Genomic DNA, 21,899 nt, shown 5'->3' with positions numbered 1-21,899 from the left:
TGTTTACGAGGGTATACTTGCAAAGACAGGCATTTTGACACATACAAGTGTGTGTATTTAACCGTTCAAGGCCTATAAAGTGGCAAAAATAGCTCAAAAAAATGAGTCCCCTATGACCACTTGTTTAAAATGACTTGTTTTTAAACCACAACTAAATATAGATATGCTAAATGATTAAATCTGAAGGTAATCACTATGATTTGTCATAATATTACATCGCTTTTCCATTCCTGACAGCAGAAAGCTTACTAATGAGCTCTATTCTGTCGCGGTGTCATGGCCAACACTTAAAAGCACACATGGAACAGGAAATTCGACACTTGGAATTTACATTTTTTGAAGTCTCAGATGGAATAGCTCGTCTTTTGTGACTGCAGGGATTTTCCAAGAGTTCCAGTATCTTTTCCAGGCTTTTATGGGATGGATAAAACATTTACAGTGGTCCCAGGCCAGCCTAATTTACATCTAAAGCAAGTGGATGAGATCGAGATGCTGTTCACTATACTACTAACTGTGCACTACAACAAACCTTTTTTCCCAAGCCAACAGATCAAAGCTATTTTAATAGAAAATACAAACAAATTGTATCTCTTTCATCCCCCAACATCTCTTTTAATCTTATTACTGATGCAATGAAATGCAACAGATCAATTCTCTCATTCAGATTCAGATGATATCCAAGAAAGCTCTGAGACTGGAAAGAACAAATGAAAGGACAGAAACAACAATGGAGGGAATACAAGGCCAAAGTTTGTAATCTTACAATGGTAATTTAATGGAAAAGAAGAACATCTTTGAACAAAAAGATTAAATCAGAATCATGGATACCAGACACATGGCTGCTTTCTTTCCATTGTAAAATCCCTTCTTTCTTTCATTTGTTCCCCCTAATGATGGTCCATTAGTGGAAAACTCTTCCAATGATGTAAAAAGGCCATTCAAACTCATTTTAACCTGAAACTGGCAGAACTAATGAAATTCTCTGTACTTGGCCGTGGCTTCCCTCGAGAGAGCCTCTAGACTGGAGCTTTGGATGTCTTTTAACACACCAAGATGTTTGTGAGATCATTTTTATATAGGCATTTTCCATGTAATATAAGAGAAATGTAAGTGCCAATGTTTATTACATAACCTGATATTGTTCAACAATTACTAAAACTATAAACTATACACTTTTCTAATACTTTTTTTTTTTTTACCTAAAATGCTACAGAAAACTGACTCGTAAAGTACTAAGATGACAGCTTGTTCAGCAGAGGACCACACAATGAGTCGTTCAACTGTCCTTGAAAATCCTGCAGATCCATAAAGTCTTTCCAGCAGCACGGAGCAGCCCACCTCACACCGGCGGGCTCTTTGAAGATGGGGCCTCAGCAATTAGGAATTTAACAATGACAATTTGCACCCTTCAGTCTTTTTCTTTCCAGGCAGCAAGTGAGTCTTATTCCACTACAGGCCTGCCAGCGTCTTTCTTTAATGACCTTCGTGAAGGTTTTCAAACCCTTAAATGCCAGCTGAACTGGAAAGAATACTTAGTCACAGCACTCTAGCCAGATCAATACGACAAGTGCTAGACTTTTACTACCAACACTTTCAGCCAAAGTGGATTTCAAGTAATAATTTTTCAGCAGTAATGTGCATTGTGATTTAAAGGGAAGTGTGTGGGAGTCCACCACAAGGAGGCAGCAGAAAGTGAAAGGTCTTGACCAAAAGCTGATCTTAAGTGACAGACTAATTAACTTGTGGTGCTAATTAAACAGGAAACAGCCTAAATAAACACTACAAAATGCATTTTAAAGGGAAATGTCTTATTCTGCCATTAAGACCCATGCAGGTTCTGTGTCCCTTTGAAAACATGATATTCCATTTCTTACTCTGACCATGCATTCCTTTTGGGAAATTATAATAGCGCCAGTTCCTGAATGTCCCTCCAGACTGCCAATCAAATGACAGTAGCCAGAGGCAAAGAGCTTGACAGAGACATCGAGCCCGGGTTACTGTCAACTTCAGAGATGTGATATGGGGCTGAACTGTACTGGGTAGGCCTTTTTTCTTTTTTTCGAATAGGACAACCATGCTAATGTGTGAATAAATATATCAATTCTGCTTTACACTCTTTGGCAAAGTACATCTTAAACTTAATCTTTAATCTTATATTTCAATCCATTAACAAGGTACAAAGCAGAGCCTGAAACGCTTTCTTTCAACATACAGTGAAAAGAACTTCTTATCATTCATATTTTCAATAAACTAATTAAATTTTTTTATTAAATGTATTTTTTTTCTTTTTTACATTTTTATTATCCTTTCTTCCAGTTTTAGATTGAGTTATTTCACTGCTTCAAATTAAACTAGACAATAATTAGAAACGATGCCTTGGTATTTTGTAAAAATAACAACTTTATTTTATATATAGATATTTAATTTCATTATAGCATATATTTTTCTAAGCAACAGAATTTACAATTGGTTTTAGTTTTAGATACATATGTAAATAAATATTTATATTACATTTATTAAAAACATATTTTATAAATATAACATTTAGTTTTTACTGATAAATGTATAAATATACTTTTATAGAGAGAGAAAAAGAGAGAGAGAGGCAACACGGAAAAATCACCTAGATCAGTGCAGTGGTTCCCAACCTTTTTCAACTCGCGGCCCACACAACCACACACATATGTTTGCGCGGCCCACTTCAAAAAAATTAACTGACCCCACTATTGTAATAACTTATTACTCAGAAACTAGATTGTTAACTGTATTTATTGAATGAACTAGGGCTGTGCGATATGGACAAAAAAAAAAACCTATGGCGATTTCTTTGATCAATTTTGCGATTGTGACACACACCGATATGCTTTTACAGTCATAAATGCATTCAGGAATAATTTGAAACATATTTCCAAAAGAAAACCAATTAGAGCTTTATCAAAAAGTTGTAACGTCTCTAGAACAGACATAAGTCAAAATTATCACTATAGTAAAGATTTAACAAAATGTATGGACTTATGGCAAAAAAAAAATCCTGTGTACAGGGACTTTTTTTTTTTTTTTCATTAATGTTCATTAATTGTAGCTGTGCCTCAGGTGTTTGCAGTGTGTATATAGTATGTGTATGCGGTCAGCAGCGAGAGCGCATGAATACAACACGAAAGCACAATAAAATAATGCACGAGCGAAAATCTCTCTGTACGCACGCAGATTTCCTTTGCGCTGTCACAAAACCAGACGTGCTTGCTCAGATACACGCTGCTCTGCACGGAGAGAGTGTGCGCATTTAAAACGTGTCTCCTCTCACTTAAACTGCGTCCTGTGCACTCACAATTCTCTCTATGCTCATGTGTTATATATTAATTATTTTCGCACGTTTTTATTTCTAGCCTTTTACCGCGTGTAGTGTGAACGCTCTGATCCATTAACATGGGCTCAGAAAAAAGGCGCATCACAGACAGTGTGGGAACCTGGAGTTAGGCATATGCCCAGTCTCTTCTGTTCTAGCGCTAGGCGCAATGCATTCTGATTGGATCGGATAGCATACTACGCGAGGTCAGGGCCGTGGTAAATCATGCTATAAAGGGATTTAGAAATCGCGCACGTTCAAATCGTGATTTTATGACGATTTCTTTTAATCGCACAGCACTAGAATGGACTGGAAATGAACAGAAAATAATTGGCGGCCCACCTGCAATACCACCGCGGACCACAGGTTGAAAACCACTGACCTAGATAATACTACTAATGCAAGATTAATTTTATGTTACATAATAGGTTATATACCGTATTTTCCGGACTATAAGTCGCATTTTTTTCATAGTTTGGCTGGTCCTGCGACTTATAGTCAGGTGCGACTTATTTATCAAAATTAATTTGACATGAACTGAGAGAAATGAACCAAGAGGAAACATTACCGTCTACAGCCGCGAGAGGGCGCTCTATACTGCTCAGTGCTCCTGTAGTGTAGGCCAGGCCTGCCCGCTCCCGCAACCTATGTGTTCCACTCCCGCCCGCACCCGCTATGTTTGTGTCCATTCCCGCCTGCTCCCGCGGACTTTATCTCAGAGCTTGTGAAAAATGTATACAAATAGGTACTCAGACTAAATATTAGTTCAAGTTAACATCCAGAATAACGGATTTTAAACATGATTGCATTTAAATAATATGAAGTAACTGATGTTAAACCAAAGCACCACAAATGACAAAAGCATTTTTTTTTATTAGCCTTATAAAACATTAACCATTAAAACAAAACCGAAACTAGCGGCACTTCAGTTTTTAAACCTAGGCAAGGCCTACTGCCTACACGCTCCAAACGATTAACTAGAAAATAACTTAAATAAATAAATTAAATAAACTCAGACAACTAAAATAATAAATAAATGCATTTAAAGTACGCTTAGATAATGTACTGGGTTGAGCAAGCGGCACTGAGTGTATTGAGCGAGCTGAGCGGAATCTTCAGAAAGGCGCTCAGCGCTCTTAAGGAAATATTACATCTCCGCTCCACTCACATGTTCTGGTGGAATGCTCAAAATAAAACACATTTTTTCCTGTGACAAATGAGAATTGTTTCCAGATGTTTGACTTGCCTTGCTTTGCTTTTGTCAAGTAAACAGCAGCTTTAATTTTCTTCTCAACTTCTTGTGTTGAGTCCATTTTTACTACACACCACCGTTCCCCGGGGGTCTCCTGCGAAATGTTCTGACCACCCACTCCCGCATGGAGCAAAGGTAAAACCTCCCGCTCCCGCGAGATTTGTGTTGGGTCCCGCGGGAGCTCAAACCTAATGCAACCCTCTATCCTAGAGGAAGAGAGGAGAGGCACACAATCCACGTTGCTTGAGGTCTAGTGTAAAGTTTCCACAGTCAGTGATGGTTAGGGGTGCCATGTCATCTGCTGGTGTTGGTCCACTAAAAATCTAAATTTCTAAAAATCCTTTCTTTGTATTGGTCTTGAGTAATATTCTAATATTCTGAGATACTGAATTTAGGATTTTCCTTAGTTGTCAGTTATAATCATCAAAATTAAAAGAAATAAACATTTGAAATATATCAGTCTGTGTGTAATGAATGAATATAATAAAAGTTTCACTTTTTGAATGGAAATAGTGAAATAAACTTTTTGATGATATTCTAATTCTATGACCAGCACCTGTATGCTTTAACGTCTCAAAAAAATGGCTTAACAAAATTCAACTTGGAAAGTGCCATCTAATATCAACAGGGAAAAGCTAGCAATTGACTCTGTACAATTAACTTAATGTACAGGAAATGTCAGTTAAATAATGAAAGTCAAAATGGGTTGGATTGAAAATCATACACTGCATGGCTTATAGTTGTAGAAAAACTTGACAGTTGTTAATCTCTTCCATTACCACTTTATTCTGAAGAAAACACCAACCAAAGGCAAAAGATGATTCGGCCCACTGATTTTTCAAAATGGACCACCAGCACAAATACTTAAAAAAAAAAAAAGACAGATTTGTGGGATTGTGCCTCCAAAATGTGTCCTCAACACGACCCCATCATTCTCGTTCAGTCTCACCTCATTTCAAAAGGGATCTGTGTGTCTTCTCTTCTCTTAAACTGGACGACACATTCACATTCTTATTGAAGCACTGCATTACACAATATTGATTCAGGAACTGCTCAGATAAACAAGTCAAGGTACACTGAAAGAAAATCAAAGTAATAATGAAGGTTTCCGTCGTTCGGTTACAAGGAGAATGGCGTCTATAGTTTCTCATGTCTTAAACAGGTTTCCTTAGTGAACTGTCTCTCTGGATCTCTTTTTTTCTGTAGAACAGCCTCAGGCATAACCTACCACATTCACAGGAATGAGGCGAAGAAAATACAGAAAGCTTTTGTTTCCATACCTGTGAATACTGCTCTATTTCAACAAGTCAGAGGGAGGGAGCGATTTCTATGTTTGTACTTGACCTGGCGACAGACATGTTCCTAAACAATGATAGACCACAATGCTTTCTTACACTGACAGATCTGTTGAAAATGGTAAAGTATGTCATGATACCCCAAGGCCCACATGAAGAAACCAAACATCCGCTGTTAACAACAAAACCTCTTGAGTTCACCTCATTACATTTTGTGAAATACACAGAGAGGTCTAGTCAGAGATCAGCCCGGGTCATGTATGTTATTTCCTTCAGCATTTCAGTTTCTACATCCTTATTTTGCATCTCTACGCTCACCCATCGCCAAGCGCCCGCACCTCGTCTTGATGCATTAGGAACAAGCCTTATCACGTAAATATTTCACCTTTCCCTCAAACAAAAGACTGTCTGCGTTTGTTCCCGAGCTGTCCAAACAAGAATTACCATAGACTAAACAGTCATCATTTGTAGAAGAGTAAAGGTGAAAGTGTGAGAGACAGCAAAATTGCTTAGCGGAAAACAAACCTGCACGGTTTATACAGATGCAATATAAATACCCATCTTCCTATATACTAATAAAAAATTAAGTTGTCAAGTTGTTCCCTTTTCGCATCATGGATTACTCCATGTGGCCAGATAATGTATTTTGTACAAAGAAATTGATTAAATATATATATATATATATATATATATATATATATATATATATATATATATATATATATATATATATATATATATATATATATATATATATATATATATATATAATAAATTCAATTGTACTTAAAATGGATGTTAACAATACTCAAATTTTCAAGCATTTATAGGTTTTAAGAATGTTTTAATATACTTTTTCTCATCTTCATTTTACCTGTTGCACTTTTCACTTTCGAATGTAGTGTTTTTATACAAATATATAAAACCCCAAAAAGTTTGGAATTAAAAAAAAATTTTTTTGGAAATCAAAACTTTGCAAGGACATGTAAGGACACTAAAAACTGCAATTATTCAAAAGACATCAAATCATAATATTAGAATGATTTCTGAAGACACAGAAGTCTGGAGTAATGATGCTGAAAATTCAGCTTTGCATCATAGGAATAAATTTAATCTTAAAATGTACTAAAATAGAAAGCAGATATTTAAAATAGCATTTGATCAAATAATGCAGCATTGGTAACCATAAGAAACTTAGAATTTTTTTTTTTTTTTTTTTTTTTAAATCTTACCATTCCAATTTTATATAATGTTTTTTGTTTGTTTGTTCATTTGTTTTGTTCTTGTTTTCTGCCTAAAATTTTTGAGTGACGTGCAGCAGAAACGTTTTGCTTTATTGCCATCTGTCGACACAACCTCCAGAAGTTATCCAGTATGATTTGAATTCCAGGCTTAAATTAGACTTTAAATCTAACAGGATATATTTGGTCTAAACTTCTGGACTCAACTGTATATTTAACATATATGGTGCGGTAAATGGTTTCCAGTGTAGGAAGGATATAGCTCACTCAAAAGGTTGTGCTTATCAATGGCTCGACCTGACTTACCACCAAGAAAAGAACACAAACTTCTAAAAAGATTTAAGTCAGAGGTGAACCACTTCAAATGACTTAACCGAACGAGGCTCATACTAAATCCTGAAAAACTCCCGAGCTCAAAACAAGATTACTGTTCAGTGGACATTCAATACCTGACAGTGGGTGGTCGTCTCAAATCTAAAACAAGTGTTCTGCCGTGGACAGGCTGCATGGGGTAGAACACGCCACCACGGCCTTTTGCTGATTGAATGTTTACAAAGCCGTTTGGTCGCCCCTGGTAAACATCAGCATCTAATTTCTAATCTAATTTGTTTGTGAATGTTCTTGAATGGAATGTTGTCTCGCTATGAGAGTTTGCATGTAAATGCAAGATCTTGAGCGTATCAGTGGCTTATGTAATCTGCCAAATCAATACTAAATAAACAGTGGGTTACAGTGTGTGATCAGACACGCCAGCATGTATCTGGAGGCATGCTCTTAAGGCATTACACAGTGATGCACCATTATTTTGATCACTGCAACGTCCAAAAATCATCCGTAAGAAAAACTAGGTCAGAACAGGTTTGAACAGAAACCTCAGAAATTAATTTCAGTAGAAACTAACCAACAACCTTTGTAAAACATTATGAGTACAAGTGTGCAAGTACATTATGAGAGTTTTCTGAAAGGAATAGTTCACCTAAAAATTTAAATTTGCTGAAAATGTACTCACCCTTGGGCCATTCAAGATGTAGATAAGTTTGTTTCAGATATGGAGAAATTTAGAATCACGTCACTTGCTCGCAAATAGATCCTCTGCAGTGAATGGGTGCCGTCAGAATTAAAGTCCAAACAGCTGATAAAAACATAACAGGAATTCGTTCTCTGCATTTAACCCATCTAAAGTGCACACACACAGTAGTGAACACACACACACACCCGGAGCAGTGTGCAGCCAATTAAGCCGCGGCACACCGTGGAGCAGTTGGGGGTTCGGTGCTTTGCTCAAGGGCACCTTAGTCGTGGTACTGGGCGCTGTACATTCATTCCCCCCATCTACAATCCCTGCCGGCCCAAGACTCAAACTCACAAGCTTTGGATTACGAGTCCAAATCTCTACCCATTAGGCCACGACTTCCTGCTTCTCCTTTGATTTTGTACCGCAGCCAGATATTGTCTATCCTAACAAACCATACATTAATGGAAAGCATATTTATTGAGATTTATACATCATTCATACAATGTATAAATCTCAATTTCAAGATATGGACAATTATGACCGGTTTTGTGGTTCATGGTCACATACTGTATTACATTACCCCACATTCACAATTAAACTGTTTTTTTATTTTTTTATTTAGCGTAATCACTATTAAAAATATATATGATATCATAAATAGGATTGATATGGTCTATTATTTCAAACAAAGGCTGACTTTCTGTGTTCATGGAGGTTTTGACTAGGAAATTTCAGTGCATCATTAGTATTAAATATCAAGAATACCCAACACATGCTGCCACAGTGCAGATCTTTTAGTTTTAAAACTGTGGTACAATATCAAAGGAGAAGCGCTCTGGCCTGGAGTTGTCAGCAGGGATCTTTCAAGACCGCACAAGAAAAAACACTGACTTTTTTTAACTTTTCCTCCTGCAGTGCATTTGTGCCAGCCGGAATGATGAGTTAAATGTAAAAACAATTAGACCTGGAGAGAAGGGGAATATTTGGAGAATGAGAAATGACTACTGGAACTTAAATCCGACACTAAGCGGAGGGTATGGCCAAATACATTTGCGCTGTCAAAGGCAGACGAGTATAAAAAGAGACGCTGAGGTACGCTCCACCCTGACATCATTTTAGCATGGGTTATTTTAGAGCCATTTAAGGATCTGATACCTTTTCGTGGTCCCTCAATCATCACAGTACTGTATTGACTCCTATAGAAACCTGCAGATAGCCAAAACATCATTAGTCTTCAGAAAATCTAACTGATTATTTGGCAATCGAGCCTGCAAAAAATAAACCATTTAAAAACTGCATCAGGCTTTAGTGCCAGTAAGGCTGATTTGGAAAACTCAAGATGGACCAAATTTGGGCTAAACCAGGTATCCAGTTTCAAAAACGGGTGGATCTGGGCAGGTAGGAGAGTCTTTTTCTCTTTTCTAAGGAGCAGCTAATCTCCTCTCAGGTTTAGATTCCTCGGCTGGATGCTTTGAGAAGGAAGTGAGGGGTGGGTAAACTGCTGGGCTCTCACAGGAGGGATTAGGACGGCTATATATCATTGTGACAAGCCTTTTCAGCACATGACAGACCACCAGGCCCTATGTGCGAAGGAGATCTTGTGACACTTCCTGTCACTCACTGGCCAGGCACTGATGGGGCCAAAAATGACCTGTATTGTCACCGTCAGATCACTTTACTGACTCTAAGACACATGTTAAATAGTTATTATAAAGACTATCTATCTAGCGTTTAAAAGTTTGGGGTCAGTGATTTCTTTTGAAAGAAATGAATAATTTTATTCAGCAAGAACACATTAAATTGATCAAAAGTGGCAGTAATATATTTCATTGTTTCAAATTAAAAATAAAAACTAAGTTCATTTGATTCATTGTTGAATCCTGAAGAAGGATATTATAATATCAGGATATTAGAAAATATAGGATATGGCTGAAAATACAGTACTGGAATAAATTACAGTTATATATTAAAACAGACAGTTAAAATATACAGTTATATATCAAAATAGAAAACAATTTTAAATAGCAAAATTGTAAATTGTTCATACATTTCACAATATCCCTGTTTATTTGATTAAATAAATGCAGCCTTGGTTAGTATCTATCTATCTACATTTACAGTACAAAGCTGCTATGTGGCTGTTAGTGTCACGCGTGCCTCAGTCTGGATTTAATAAGGCAAACTTTGCATATTACAAACATACTGTGGAAAGACTGAAAGAAATTATTTGTTTAACGAGGCCTGTCATTGTTTACACACAATGAATCACGCAAACATCTCTTCGAAATCTACGTGGAGGGTGATTAGCGAGAAATACTTCCACAACCTGGAGGTCCATGACATGGAGGTTTCAGTCTCAAGCTTCACTGAAAAGCGTTGAAAGACTTCAGTCAAATCCTGTCCTAAAAGGAATGCGTCACTGAACAAACTGAACACAGTCAAGGTATATTACGTTCTTGAAGCAGAAGTAAGAAAAAGCAAAAAAAGTTTTTGATTAAAAAGACGCAATGTTTTTAATGAAGACAGAATGTGTATTCATGAGAAGATGTTTACCAATCCTTATTAGATGCCAGTGTTCTCAAAACAACAAACCCTCCACTAGTTAAGCGCTCCACATGTACAAACATCTGGCTAGCAAAAACAAACCCAAAGATTCTAATCAAATAATCCTGGAAGACTACAGAGATAAAATCGCCCACATCAACTTAAACTACCCTTAACTAAACTACTCTTAAACTGCATCTTCTTTAGTGCAGACAAAAGAAAGGACCATTTCTGATGGTATACATGTCAAATTACATTTATTAAATACAATATCCTCTAAAAGCATCTATTTTACGAACAATTTTACAAATCTAGCTATCATCATTGGGCAATTTTTATAATGAAACTTTTTTATATTATCTATTTTTTTTTATATTCTACCCTGCCGTCTATTTATAATGTAAAACCCTCTTTTTAACCTTAAAATGTAATTATTTTTTTCCTATCATGCCTTTAAGAAACATAATTTATGTGAACTGACCAACAGTGCTTTACTCTAGTTATTGTTAAATTTATGGCCAATTTATGCCGAAATCAGTATTTATAATATTTTTTCATTATGCACCAATTTATTTCATCTCAAATGATCAATGAAAACTTAATTGCTTATGATATGAGCCTTTTAAAGTTTCCCAGCGGTGATCATCAAAACCTGATTTTGACTGCTTGAATGATGCCAGTGGAATAAATTCGGTATAGTATCAGGCAATGGAAAGTCTATATATTTAACCGTTATGTCATCCAAACCCTCAGGCGTGACTAGCAGCAGAAAACGTCTAACGGTTTCACTACATCTCATAAACGATCTGGATAAAATACCGAATTAGGAGGCATGACCTCTAATTGAAAAAACCTATCTCACATACTGAAGGAAGGTAGTTGGAAGGGTCAGAACTCACAAAGTGAGACTTGGCAGCTATTTTGTGAAGCATGAATAAGCGCATCTGGGAGGAATTATCCTCATCATTACGGGACCTATGAGGGTGATTTATGCATGGTCTTTATCTGCACTTCCACTATCTCACAAAAATAAGCATTTTATCACGACGAACACATATTACAGTCACTCCCTCTGCTGTCTGAGCATTTTAAATGGGGGCCGCAGCCAGACAGGGCAAATTCACACATCACTCTCTCTGTTTTTTTCCCTCTGGAGCCACAACGGCTAATATATAGTGAAGATATTTAATGAATTCTCCAAAGGACATGTTTTAGACCTCATGACCAAGCAACGAGACAAGGTTCCTCTTGGATGTTCCTAGACCTTTTATCCAGGCCAGATCAGGCTCAGATAAAACTTATAAACAAAGCTATATTTTCAGATTTTGGGTGAACTATCCCTTGAACAGACATAATGATATCTCATTGAGAAAATTACCTTGGTGTGATCAATCTGAATTCCATAGAGCAGAACATTTCCCAGTATGACTTCAGAGGCCAGACTCCTGAAGGCTCTTAACTCTTCTGTCTTTTGGCTGTCGACAGACTGATTTGTCATGTTCAGCTGTACCTGTCAGCAAAAAGAATAAAAAACATCTCCACTTATCTACAGCAGGGTTTCACAAACTGAAGGATCGTGAGGGAATAGTAGGGAGTTCATAAGTTTATGAAAAGTATAGTAATTAAATTAAAAAATTTAAATTTATGCATTTAGCAGACGCTTTTATCCCAAGCGACTTGCAGTGCATTCAGACTATCAATTTTTACATATCATGTGTTCCCGAGGAATCGAACCCCCAACCTTGCGCTTCATAGCGCAGTGCTCTACCAATTGAGCTACAGGAACACAATATAGTGTATGACAATAGTAATGACACATATGTAAATAAGATATAAAACTAAATAAATAATTTTCGAAAAACTTACTTAAAGATTACGATTTTACTATTCAAGATAAGTTTTTCTCTCACAATTCTGACTTCTTTCTCAGAATTGTGAGTTGTGAGGGGGAAAACAGACTGGTATGTCCTCAGATCTGTGAGTTTATATCTCCCAATTCTGACTTGGAAAAAAAAACTCACAATGGCATATATAAACTCTGAGAAAAACAATTCTGAGAAAAAGTCAATAAAGTCAGAATTGCGAGTTTGCGCAACTGCAAGTTTATACATATCACAATTCTGAGAGAAATGTAGTTATTTGTATTTTTTTATTCAGTGGTGGAAACGGACTTCCATATGTTACCATTACCAGTAACTGACATTATAGAAATGTGCCAATGTGCTGTTAAATTATTAAAAATATTAACTTAAAATCTATACTTAAACAAATAGGGTACTAAAAAACAGTTACTAAAAAAGATGGAATCTTGTTATCTCATGTAACCATTAAGTGAAATATAAACATGAACATGTATTGTTAATTGCTATTGTTATTCAAATAACATTTCAAAAATAAATAATTACAACATACAATTAAAACAAAACAAAACACTTTTTATATTTTGTTTACCTGCATCTCGTGTAACCATTGTAGTTGTTAAATTATTGAAATGTAAACTGAAAATCTAAACTGAAGCGAAATAAATTAATAAATAAAAATAATTACTAATCTGATGAAACAGTATTTTGTTTACCTGCAACTTAAAATCTAAACTGAAATAAATAATTAATTATTAAAAAATAAAACACTTACTAAAAAATATTAAATATTTTGTTTATTACCTTTAACTGATATTAGAGAAATGTGAACAAGCAAATATGCTGTTGAATTCAATTTGAAATCTAAAATTGAATAAATAAATACATTTTTAAACAATGAAACACTTACTAAAAAGATGACATTTTTTGATTACTTGCATGTCATGTCATTAACAGGCATCAGACAAATGTGAACATATGAATGCGTTGTTAAATTATTGAAATATTACCTTAAAATCTCAAGATAAACTTAAGTAAATATTTTAGGTCAAAGGGGTTCAGCTGCTAAAATAACACATGGCAAATTACTGACCAATACAGGAATTAATAAACATTACAATACTTATCTAAATCACCTACAATGACTCGTTCAATCCAAATGGGAATTTATAATACCATAATAACCTGCACTTACTTCAATTAAACATTTCCTTTTCATAAAAAAAAAAAAAAAAACTATTCTAAAAATACAGCCGTGGGACAGGCCCATTAATTTCAAAAGTACCTCATAGTACTCTTTTTAATAAACACTCAGTGCTCTCTGTATGTTTGGACAGGTTGAGCTTCCCATGCAAAACAGCAAGAACCAGCTCTTAGCGAAAAGTTTCCATTGCAACTGACCCAGCATTCACCGATCTGTTAAATTAATGCACTTTCTTTTTCCGTTCGCTTACATCACCGTTTTAGGAAGATGTGGCTTGTACGCATCCGTACCAAATAAAGCAGGCCTTGCTCATTTTGCAAACTTCTTGAAGAAAAACATATTTCTAACAGAGGTCATATCCCAGTATAAATTGGGGAAATGCGGTTTACTCTGATTCTAACAGATTTTTTGTAGTTTCATAACGAAGTATCTCTACAAGTACAAAAAAGGTAACTGAAAGCCCAACAGGAAATGTAATAGAATGTTAAGCGGATCCAAATGTAAGCGTAAAGAAAGTCAAGCAAACCTCTGAGCAGCTCGTTATAAAATAATCTCGAAGCGCGGCTTGTGGTTTTACTCGCAATCACACGCTCTCTCAGCCACATGTGCTATCATCACATCTGTGGCGATGATAAGAACAAAGCATCTGTGAAATCCAAACAACGAGTGAAAACATAATGATGGAGAGTAGAGGTTATCTAACAGCCCTTCAGAGGGAATGTTAAAGGAAGCACATATGGATTCTGAGAAAGCTGGATTCCCACACTGGTTGCGGAATGCGGATCCCTGGATTCAGAGATCAAAACTGCAGGAGCACAGATTTTATGCTTTTAATAACACATTTAAGAAATTAATCAAGGTAAGAGTGATGACATTCCCAGAGTTTAAGACTAAGATGTTCTGAGGTACAAATGCTGGACAAGAACCAGCAAACAATACATCGAGGGTTTTTCCAACTGCCAACACCGCAACGGCAGTAAGTTTTAGCACTTCTGTGATCAGATGCACATTGTGGGCCCTATCATACACCCGGCGCAAGGCACGGCACAAGTGTTTTTGCTAGGTTCAGCTCTGACGCAGTTCTCATTTTCCAGTTCTGCACCACGTTGTTTAAATAGCAAATGCATTTGCGCCCATTTGTGCACCCATCGGCATGCTGGTCTAAAAAAGAGGTGTGTTCAGGTGCATTATCGGCGCTTTAGACCTTGCACTTAGATTGTTAAATAGGGCCCTGTATGTTTCTATGTCACAATGAAAATGACAAAATGAGTTTAAGGTTAGACTCTCGCCTCTCACAATCAAATTTTCTCAAATACTTCACTGTGTGTTCACACAATGAATAATATCTTTGGTATTACGGCAACAACCTAAGGTTCAAATAACTTCCAGGAAAATAAAAACAAAATAACACAGCAGTTAAAATGACACAAGATTTTCTAAATTAACTTGTGGTACAAATTCTGAAATCTTTTCTGGTAAAATCTTATTAGACAAGTCCCTGAGTGAGCGTACTTCATCAAAAAGTTTTCTACTTGCAACACTGAAAAGGTCAATGGGGTGAATGGAATCTTACCCAAACAACAACTACTGGGTATAAACGAGCATGGTCGATATCTTCAAAACGTTTCACCATGTCCAGGGTCCCCGAGAAGTTCGAAGCAGTCATCTAAAACAAAGGCACAAATAACATTAATGTCACACCAAACTAATTTGTAAGGGCGCAAAAATTATGGCTGTAAATCTTACTGTGAATAAGTATAAGACAACTTACACAAAATAAACAGAACATTTAGAAAAATGAATAAACAAAATTTATTAGAAATGTTTTACATTATGTATTTACAAAGAAATAGCTCATAGTAGTAATGTGTGTGTGTGTGTGTGTATATATATATACACACACACACACACACATAGAGGAATTTAAAAAAAAATTGTAAAGAAATTAACACTTCTTTCAAAAAGAGCGGATTGAATAAATCAAAAGTGACAGTAAAACCATTTATAATGTGCCAGAATATTTCTAATTCAGATAAATGCTGTTCTTTTGAAGTTTGTTCTTCAAATAATCTTTTTCAAATAGGCATTCCACAAATGTTTTCAATCTATTATATTGGATCATTTAAATCTGAAGACTGGAGCTATGCTTGCTGAAAATTTAGCTTTGCCATTACAGGAATAAAATTTGTAAATATATTAAAATATAAAAAAGCTTTTTTTTATTATAATAAGGAGAATTCTAATATAAGAAGAATTTTTGTTCAAATAAACACAGCCTTGGTGAGTATCAGAGACTTCTTTTAAAAGACCTCAAACATTTAAATGGTAGTTTGTGACTCCATAATGAATACAGATTAAATGTATTTTTGCAAAAAAAAGTTATTTGGCTATTAGTTAACACTATCCAATAGACTAGACTGTCTTATTTATTTCAGCAACAAAGTGAATGTATTTCAGAGAGAGATCAAAGTAATATTTTGATTAAATATTACAAAGACAAGCTGTTATTTCTTTTTGAAATAAAATACACAGGTCAATCATTCACAGTAAGACCAGGTAAACGCATTAAAAAGTCAACTTTAACATTGAATTACGTGTGTGTGTGTGTGTGTGTGTGTGTGTGTGTGTGTGTATATAGTTGACGTACAGATATGTGAATAAAGTTTCGGGTTTTGGACAGGTACTCTGTATTACTTTCCTTTGCACATGGAATGACGTCTGTCTCCATCTGAGAAAAGGAGAAAAGAGCCCAAATTCAATAAAACAAGCAATCTCACCTTCATGGCAGACAAAACTTTTCTTTATTAAGATCTAATTTTTCATCCCTTTTCATAAAAAGCAACGCAACCACATATGCTCTGCATATGAAATCATATTTTAGTCCTTCTATATCAAATCATATCCTTGTCTTGTACAGAGATGAAATAAACAGAAATAAACAGAAGTGTTTGGCACAGACTCGACCTTGACGAGAAAACTGGAAATATGAAATTGTTATTGGAAACACATGCAAGGACTTATTCGCTTTTGAAAGATAACCAACTGCGGCTTTAGACGAAAATCGGCTCGCTCCGAACTGTGGATTTAAGAGATCATTTCGACATCTGAACCAGGTTGGGCTGTTGAGCCCACACGAGATACTGTTCACAGGTTATTTAAATGGTGGCGAAGCAAAAATAAGTGCTTCATAATGAGCAAAAAACAAGCCACACACTTGGTTCTCATTAGATGTTCCAGATCACGCAAAAATTCTGGTAATGCTTTCATTTGCGCATATTTACAAACAAACTATCTTTTTGATCATTCTTAGGGATTTGTAAACTATTCAAATACAGAAATGTGTTTTTACCGGGCAAGGAACTCAGCTTTAACCACAGTTACGTGTTGGGAATCATGTCGGCTCATGTTGTGGCTTAATCCGAGGTTGACGTAGGAATACATTACAGTCAAGAGTTATGCAGTATCAATGGAATTTTATAGTCTCCGATGGATCTAAAGTGGATTTTCTTTCGTGTGAGATTTACTTATGTGGCTTAAAATGATATATACACTACCTACACGCTCTCCGTTCTAAATTATCTCGAAATCCCACAGCTGAGGAATGTGAATATCACTCTCAGTCATACACGAACTGCCACGTTCGGGATCCGCACCTTATGGAGCACGGAATCGGACTTTAATCCTCTGTGTCCTAGAAAAAAAAAAAAAAGTGTTCAACCCTAGTGAACTTGAGGCTTTGATGAAAGTAGACAGCAACCCGGTCCAGTTCTTATCAGTAGCATACGTGGATGTAATTATTACATCTTGCTAAAAGGATCATCTTATCACTCTCTGTTGTCCTTTATTACCAAAACACGTACCTAGAGCCAATCGTACCACCTGCACGCCTGGAATGGTCCCAGCTTTGAGTTTCACTTCGCTGTAATGGAGATACTGTAATGGGGCTTAAATTTACAAATGGCACTGGGACAAATTTGATTCCTCATCTCTAATCTCCTCCTTTTCTTTCATCTCCCTCGAGTTGTAGGAACGGCTCGGGAGAACTGACCCCAGCCGGCACCTGGGGGAGCGGCAACGTCTGGATCCAATCAGCCGTACGGGACACTGGGTGCTCTCATGTTTGCAACATTATCAAGAGGAGGACATGTGCTTGATGGAGAACTTGGAATAGCTACAAAAGAGGATGGGCTTCCAGAGCACAAAGCCTGAATAAAACTCGTCATATTTCCTTTTTGTCAGTGCGCTGGAAGATGGATCTCCTACAGCGAGAGCTACAACGTAAAGACATGTCTCCAGCTGGACCGGCTCCAAAAATCAGTGTGGAATAAATGGGAAGGTGGTCACACTTGTACAAGACACCTTATCCATTTCAACAAGCACATCCATTGGTACGGCTAGGTTATCGCTCTCACCATCTGTTAGTCCTCATGCAGTTGCAGGACAGGTGAAAGCTGGGTTGTTGGACGGGGTGAGTAGGAAATTGGGGTAAAAGGAGTTTTTAAAGAGTTTTTTAACATCTACATATGCAACACATTCCTAAGCAATGACTATTTAACTAAACCGTAAGACGAGGGATGTCATCTTTAACATACCATTTTCAGATTTTTCTGAAGTGCTTTGGCCAACTCAACGGCTTCTGCTTCAGCTCCTGCGATGATACATGCTGACATTGAAAGAGTCTCTGAAGATAAAATGAAAATAATGCTTACCAAAACAGATAATAAAGTGCAAGAGTATGTTTGATGTAACCTTAGTTCATGTAATTTAACCCTGTTTCCAAACCAGTTTTGGAGAAGCTACTCCAAAAAGTGTTGTAAAGTAAAGTAAAATTTTAAGCATTTTTTCTCAGGACTCAAGATAAGCTTCTTTCATACTGAAAAATATCAAAGTTAACCAGAGTGTCTTGGTAACAATCATTGTATTTGAATTAATGGATGAATGGCTTTTTCCTGACCTTTCATTAAATGTAAAAGCACAGATATATTGGACTAGGCAAAGCAAACTTTAAATACAGCCAGAGGGATGCTTTGTTGCAAGGAAGAGGTAGAAGACCCAATACTCAGCCAAGTTTAAAACATTTTTAGCCAATCAGTTTTTTTATTCCACTTAGGTTGGTATTTAAGACTGGGTTACAAGCAAACAGCAGCTTAGTGCACTGGCTGAAAAGAAAAGGTCATAATCTTAGTAAATAAGGGCAAGGAAACTTTGCTAAAAGCATGCACAAATATAACTGAACCACCTCTTTCTTATGAAAAAAAGTTTTATCCAATTCTTCGATTTCTGTCCAAACCAGAGAACTGGCCCTTTGCTGGATCAGCTAATACCTTACAGGTCATAACAGGTCATTTCTATCATTTCTCTTAAAAAGCCTGTTTGTATAAAAAGACAACATCTAGACATCTTGAAATGGTGGTTAGCCTTTGTGGTTCACAATATCTTTTTGTATATTTACATACACGTTACTAACAGTTTGTTTTTGCCCAATGATCCTGACTGTGGAAAACGGTCTATTTTGACTTGCCCAGTTAAAATGTATAATCAAACAACATCAAGTCTGCAATAACAACAGTGAATGGCAATATTGTATTCCCAGCAATGACTCAAATCAGTGGCTGGTGAAAAATGTATTTCTTTACTGCACAACTTAAATACAATACCTTTAAAAATAGCCTCCGCAGCTGCTAGATCTCGCTTGTATGTTACCTACAAAAGGAAAACATCACATTAAAAGAGAAACAACAGTTTTTGCTTAAATGAAATGTGCCAAATATAACTGAGCATTAGTTTTGTGGTCATACACACTGTTAGGAGTGATTTACTGTTTGTTGCCATATATACACATGGTGCGGTCCAAAAGTCTGAGACCACTGCTGTACGTGCTGTATGCAGTACAAAACATTTCACGACAGCAGATTATCAGTATAACAAGGAGAAAAAAAAAAAAAGTATATGAATTTCTCACATTTTTCTTGCCAAACAGGTGAACATTTCACAAAACTGAGGTACAATATACAAAACATTTATAATAATACAATATTTTCAAAATATGCATGAGTAAAATCCTTTTTCAGTCTTTTTAAATATCTTAATTTAGAAATTTATTTTTCAGTTTCCTCATGTTTTAATGGGTGATATTGTGTTAAATCATAAAACAGGGTTGTGCTCCCTGACTTTGATGGCACGATGCAGATTTTGTTCATTAACAAAAACAGCAATATCTGTACAACCTGTAAAAAACTCGTATTTACATTATAGGGTAAAATTTCTATATTCCAACTGTTTGAGTTAGAACACAATTAGATCATGATATCCAAATGTAAAACCACACATAGCACCACACTACCATGGTAAAAATGTATCTATATGGCTTCCATGGTATTTGTATGAAAAACAGTAGCCTAAATACATTTAGTATAAAAATACGCACAAATGCTCTAGCTCAATAACAACTAGTATTCCTTTAGTACGTCTACATTAATATATATTTTATCATATAAATATAATAAAACTCCATATGTAAATACGATATTTCTGCCACAATACCTAGGCGCAGTACAGTAAATCCATAGTAAGCTCATGGAAAAGCCTTCTAAAAGGATTCTTCACGGCACAGTGCTTTCTCATGTTTGGCAGTGCTATTGAAAACATCAGGACTGTTGCATCTGGCTTTAAACTAAATCACTCTGACATTTCTGTTCATCACTGTGCACTTCTTGCTGGATCTCACAGCACTGGTCACCTGATCAAAAATGCTGTCTCAGTGTGGACAAAAGGTTGAAATGTAGTGAAAAGATGCATCAAATTTATGCGGATTAATGTGAAAGCAGACTTGGTGACCTAGTAATTCTAGATGTAGAGATGTTTTCCAGGTTTAAATTATTTAAAAAATACTTTTTTAAAGTGATCTCAGACCCTGTAAGACCCACTATGTATGGCATAAATCCTATATGTATGACAACAAAAAGTCAAACCCTTCGTTCCTTACTTTCCACAGAGTCGGTGGTCCGTCTATGAGCTTTGCATTCGTGCCACAGTACTGCAGGGCCAAGTGTAGGCACTCGCTGCCAAACTCAAAGTCAAATTCACTGCACTGAAAAAGGAGAAACCAGGACAAAAACCAGAACAAAATGAAACGAGCTCCAGTTTGATAAATTCTGATGATGTAAATCAGAACCATAGAAACCTCCAGTCAAACACCTGTGTAGGAACTAACTTTGTGGTCATGAAATACTGTTTCTTATAGAAACAAGCATCTGGGCATGGGATTTTTGTACGAAATGTCCCTGATTCTGGTAACACATTAAAAAAGCTGAATAGAGTTCTTGGAGTGAATTGCTCTAAGACAGCGGTTGGATTACAAAGCCTAAATCATGCCACCCGAGACGTTACGAGGGCAATATCTACAGCAATATTTCATCCCGGGTGGAGAGAAGAGCTTTGCTTACATGGTGCTGTTATTTCAAGGCAAATTAAAGGAGAAAGTCCTGAAATCATTTAACCTTTGGCATTTTTCCCCACTTTTCATCAACACACATCTAGACCCTTACGGGGTTGGATGTCTCTTCTTTTGTAAAGCTCAAGCTCAAGCTTGAAGAGACTCAATGGGATGGCATGCTGAAACAGCATCAGTCATTTCGAGGCTACCACAGAGAGGGTTCTGACACATGGCCGTCGGCTACATCCTAAAACCCTCGCTCAAAACACCCACCTGAAATAACCCCCATTGTAAAAAGCATCAAACGTGCTGAATGCTACATAAAAAAGAAGTATGGACTGCCTTATGTCACGTGATGGCAGAGGCTCATAGAAAATTGGGTTCAAAAAGCAAGGAGAAGCATATAAATCTTAACCCCAACCCTTCACTGTTGGGGTTAGAGAAGAAAAGCCCCAGAAGAGCCGGAGTGTCGGGTAACACCCAAGCGGGCTTGATATTACCCATTCTTCAGATTGCCTCATCCTCTGTATTTCTTCAAGTCACGGTTTTATCTTTATTTAGAATTAATTGAGGACAGACAGCTGTGACTTGACTCTGAAAACTCACGCAAATGTTCGATATCGCAGCCAAAAACAACAAGACTCTGAAACCAAAGTTTTCCAGAAGCAAAACAATTCTGCACCCAAAAAATTAGTCTTCTCAGAAGTC

The 21,899-nt window shown here is 36.4% G+C and overlaps 1 protein-coding gene across 2 annotated transcripts in view; it reads right to left on the bottom strand.

Moving 5' to 3' along the window:
* Nucleotides 1–21,899, bottom strand: part of crppa (CDP-L-ribitol pyrophosphorylase A) — a 34,496-nt gene that overhangs the window by 4,882 nt on the left and 7,715 nt on the right. Inside the window, exons 4-9 of one of the 2 annotated variants that reach the window (XM_059514066.1) lie at nucleotides 20,742–20,846; nucleotides 19,414–19,459; nucleotides 18,349–18,437; nucleotides 16,404–16,484; nucleotides 15,330–15,422; nucleotides 12,072–12,197 (exon numbers count right to left, since the gene is read on the bottom strand). In XM_059514066.1, the coding sequence (XP_059370049.1) occupies nucleotides 12,072–12,197; nucleotides 15,330–15,422; nucleotides 16,404–16,484; nucleotides 18,349–18,437; nucleotides 19,414–19,459; nucleotides 20,742–20,846 (540 nt within the window). Of the gene's footprint in view, nucleotides 1–12,071; nucleotides 12,204–15,329; nucleotides 15,423–16,403; nucleotides 16,485–18,348; nucleotides 18,438–19,413; nucleotides 19,460–20,741; nucleotides 20,847–21,899 lie in introns of both variants that reach the window. The other variant, XM_059514064.1, reaches the window with a different exon arrangement.

The sequence above is a fragment of the Carassius carassius genome, chromosome 28 (genome assembly GCF_963082965.1).
Source record: "Carassius carassius chromosome 28, fCarCar2.1, whole genome shotgun sequence".
Lineage (NCBI taxonomy): Eukaryota > Metazoa > Chordata > Actinopteri > Cypriniformes > Cyprinidae > Carassius > Carassius carassius.
This window is presented reverse-complemented; position numbering and strand designations above follow the sequence as displayed.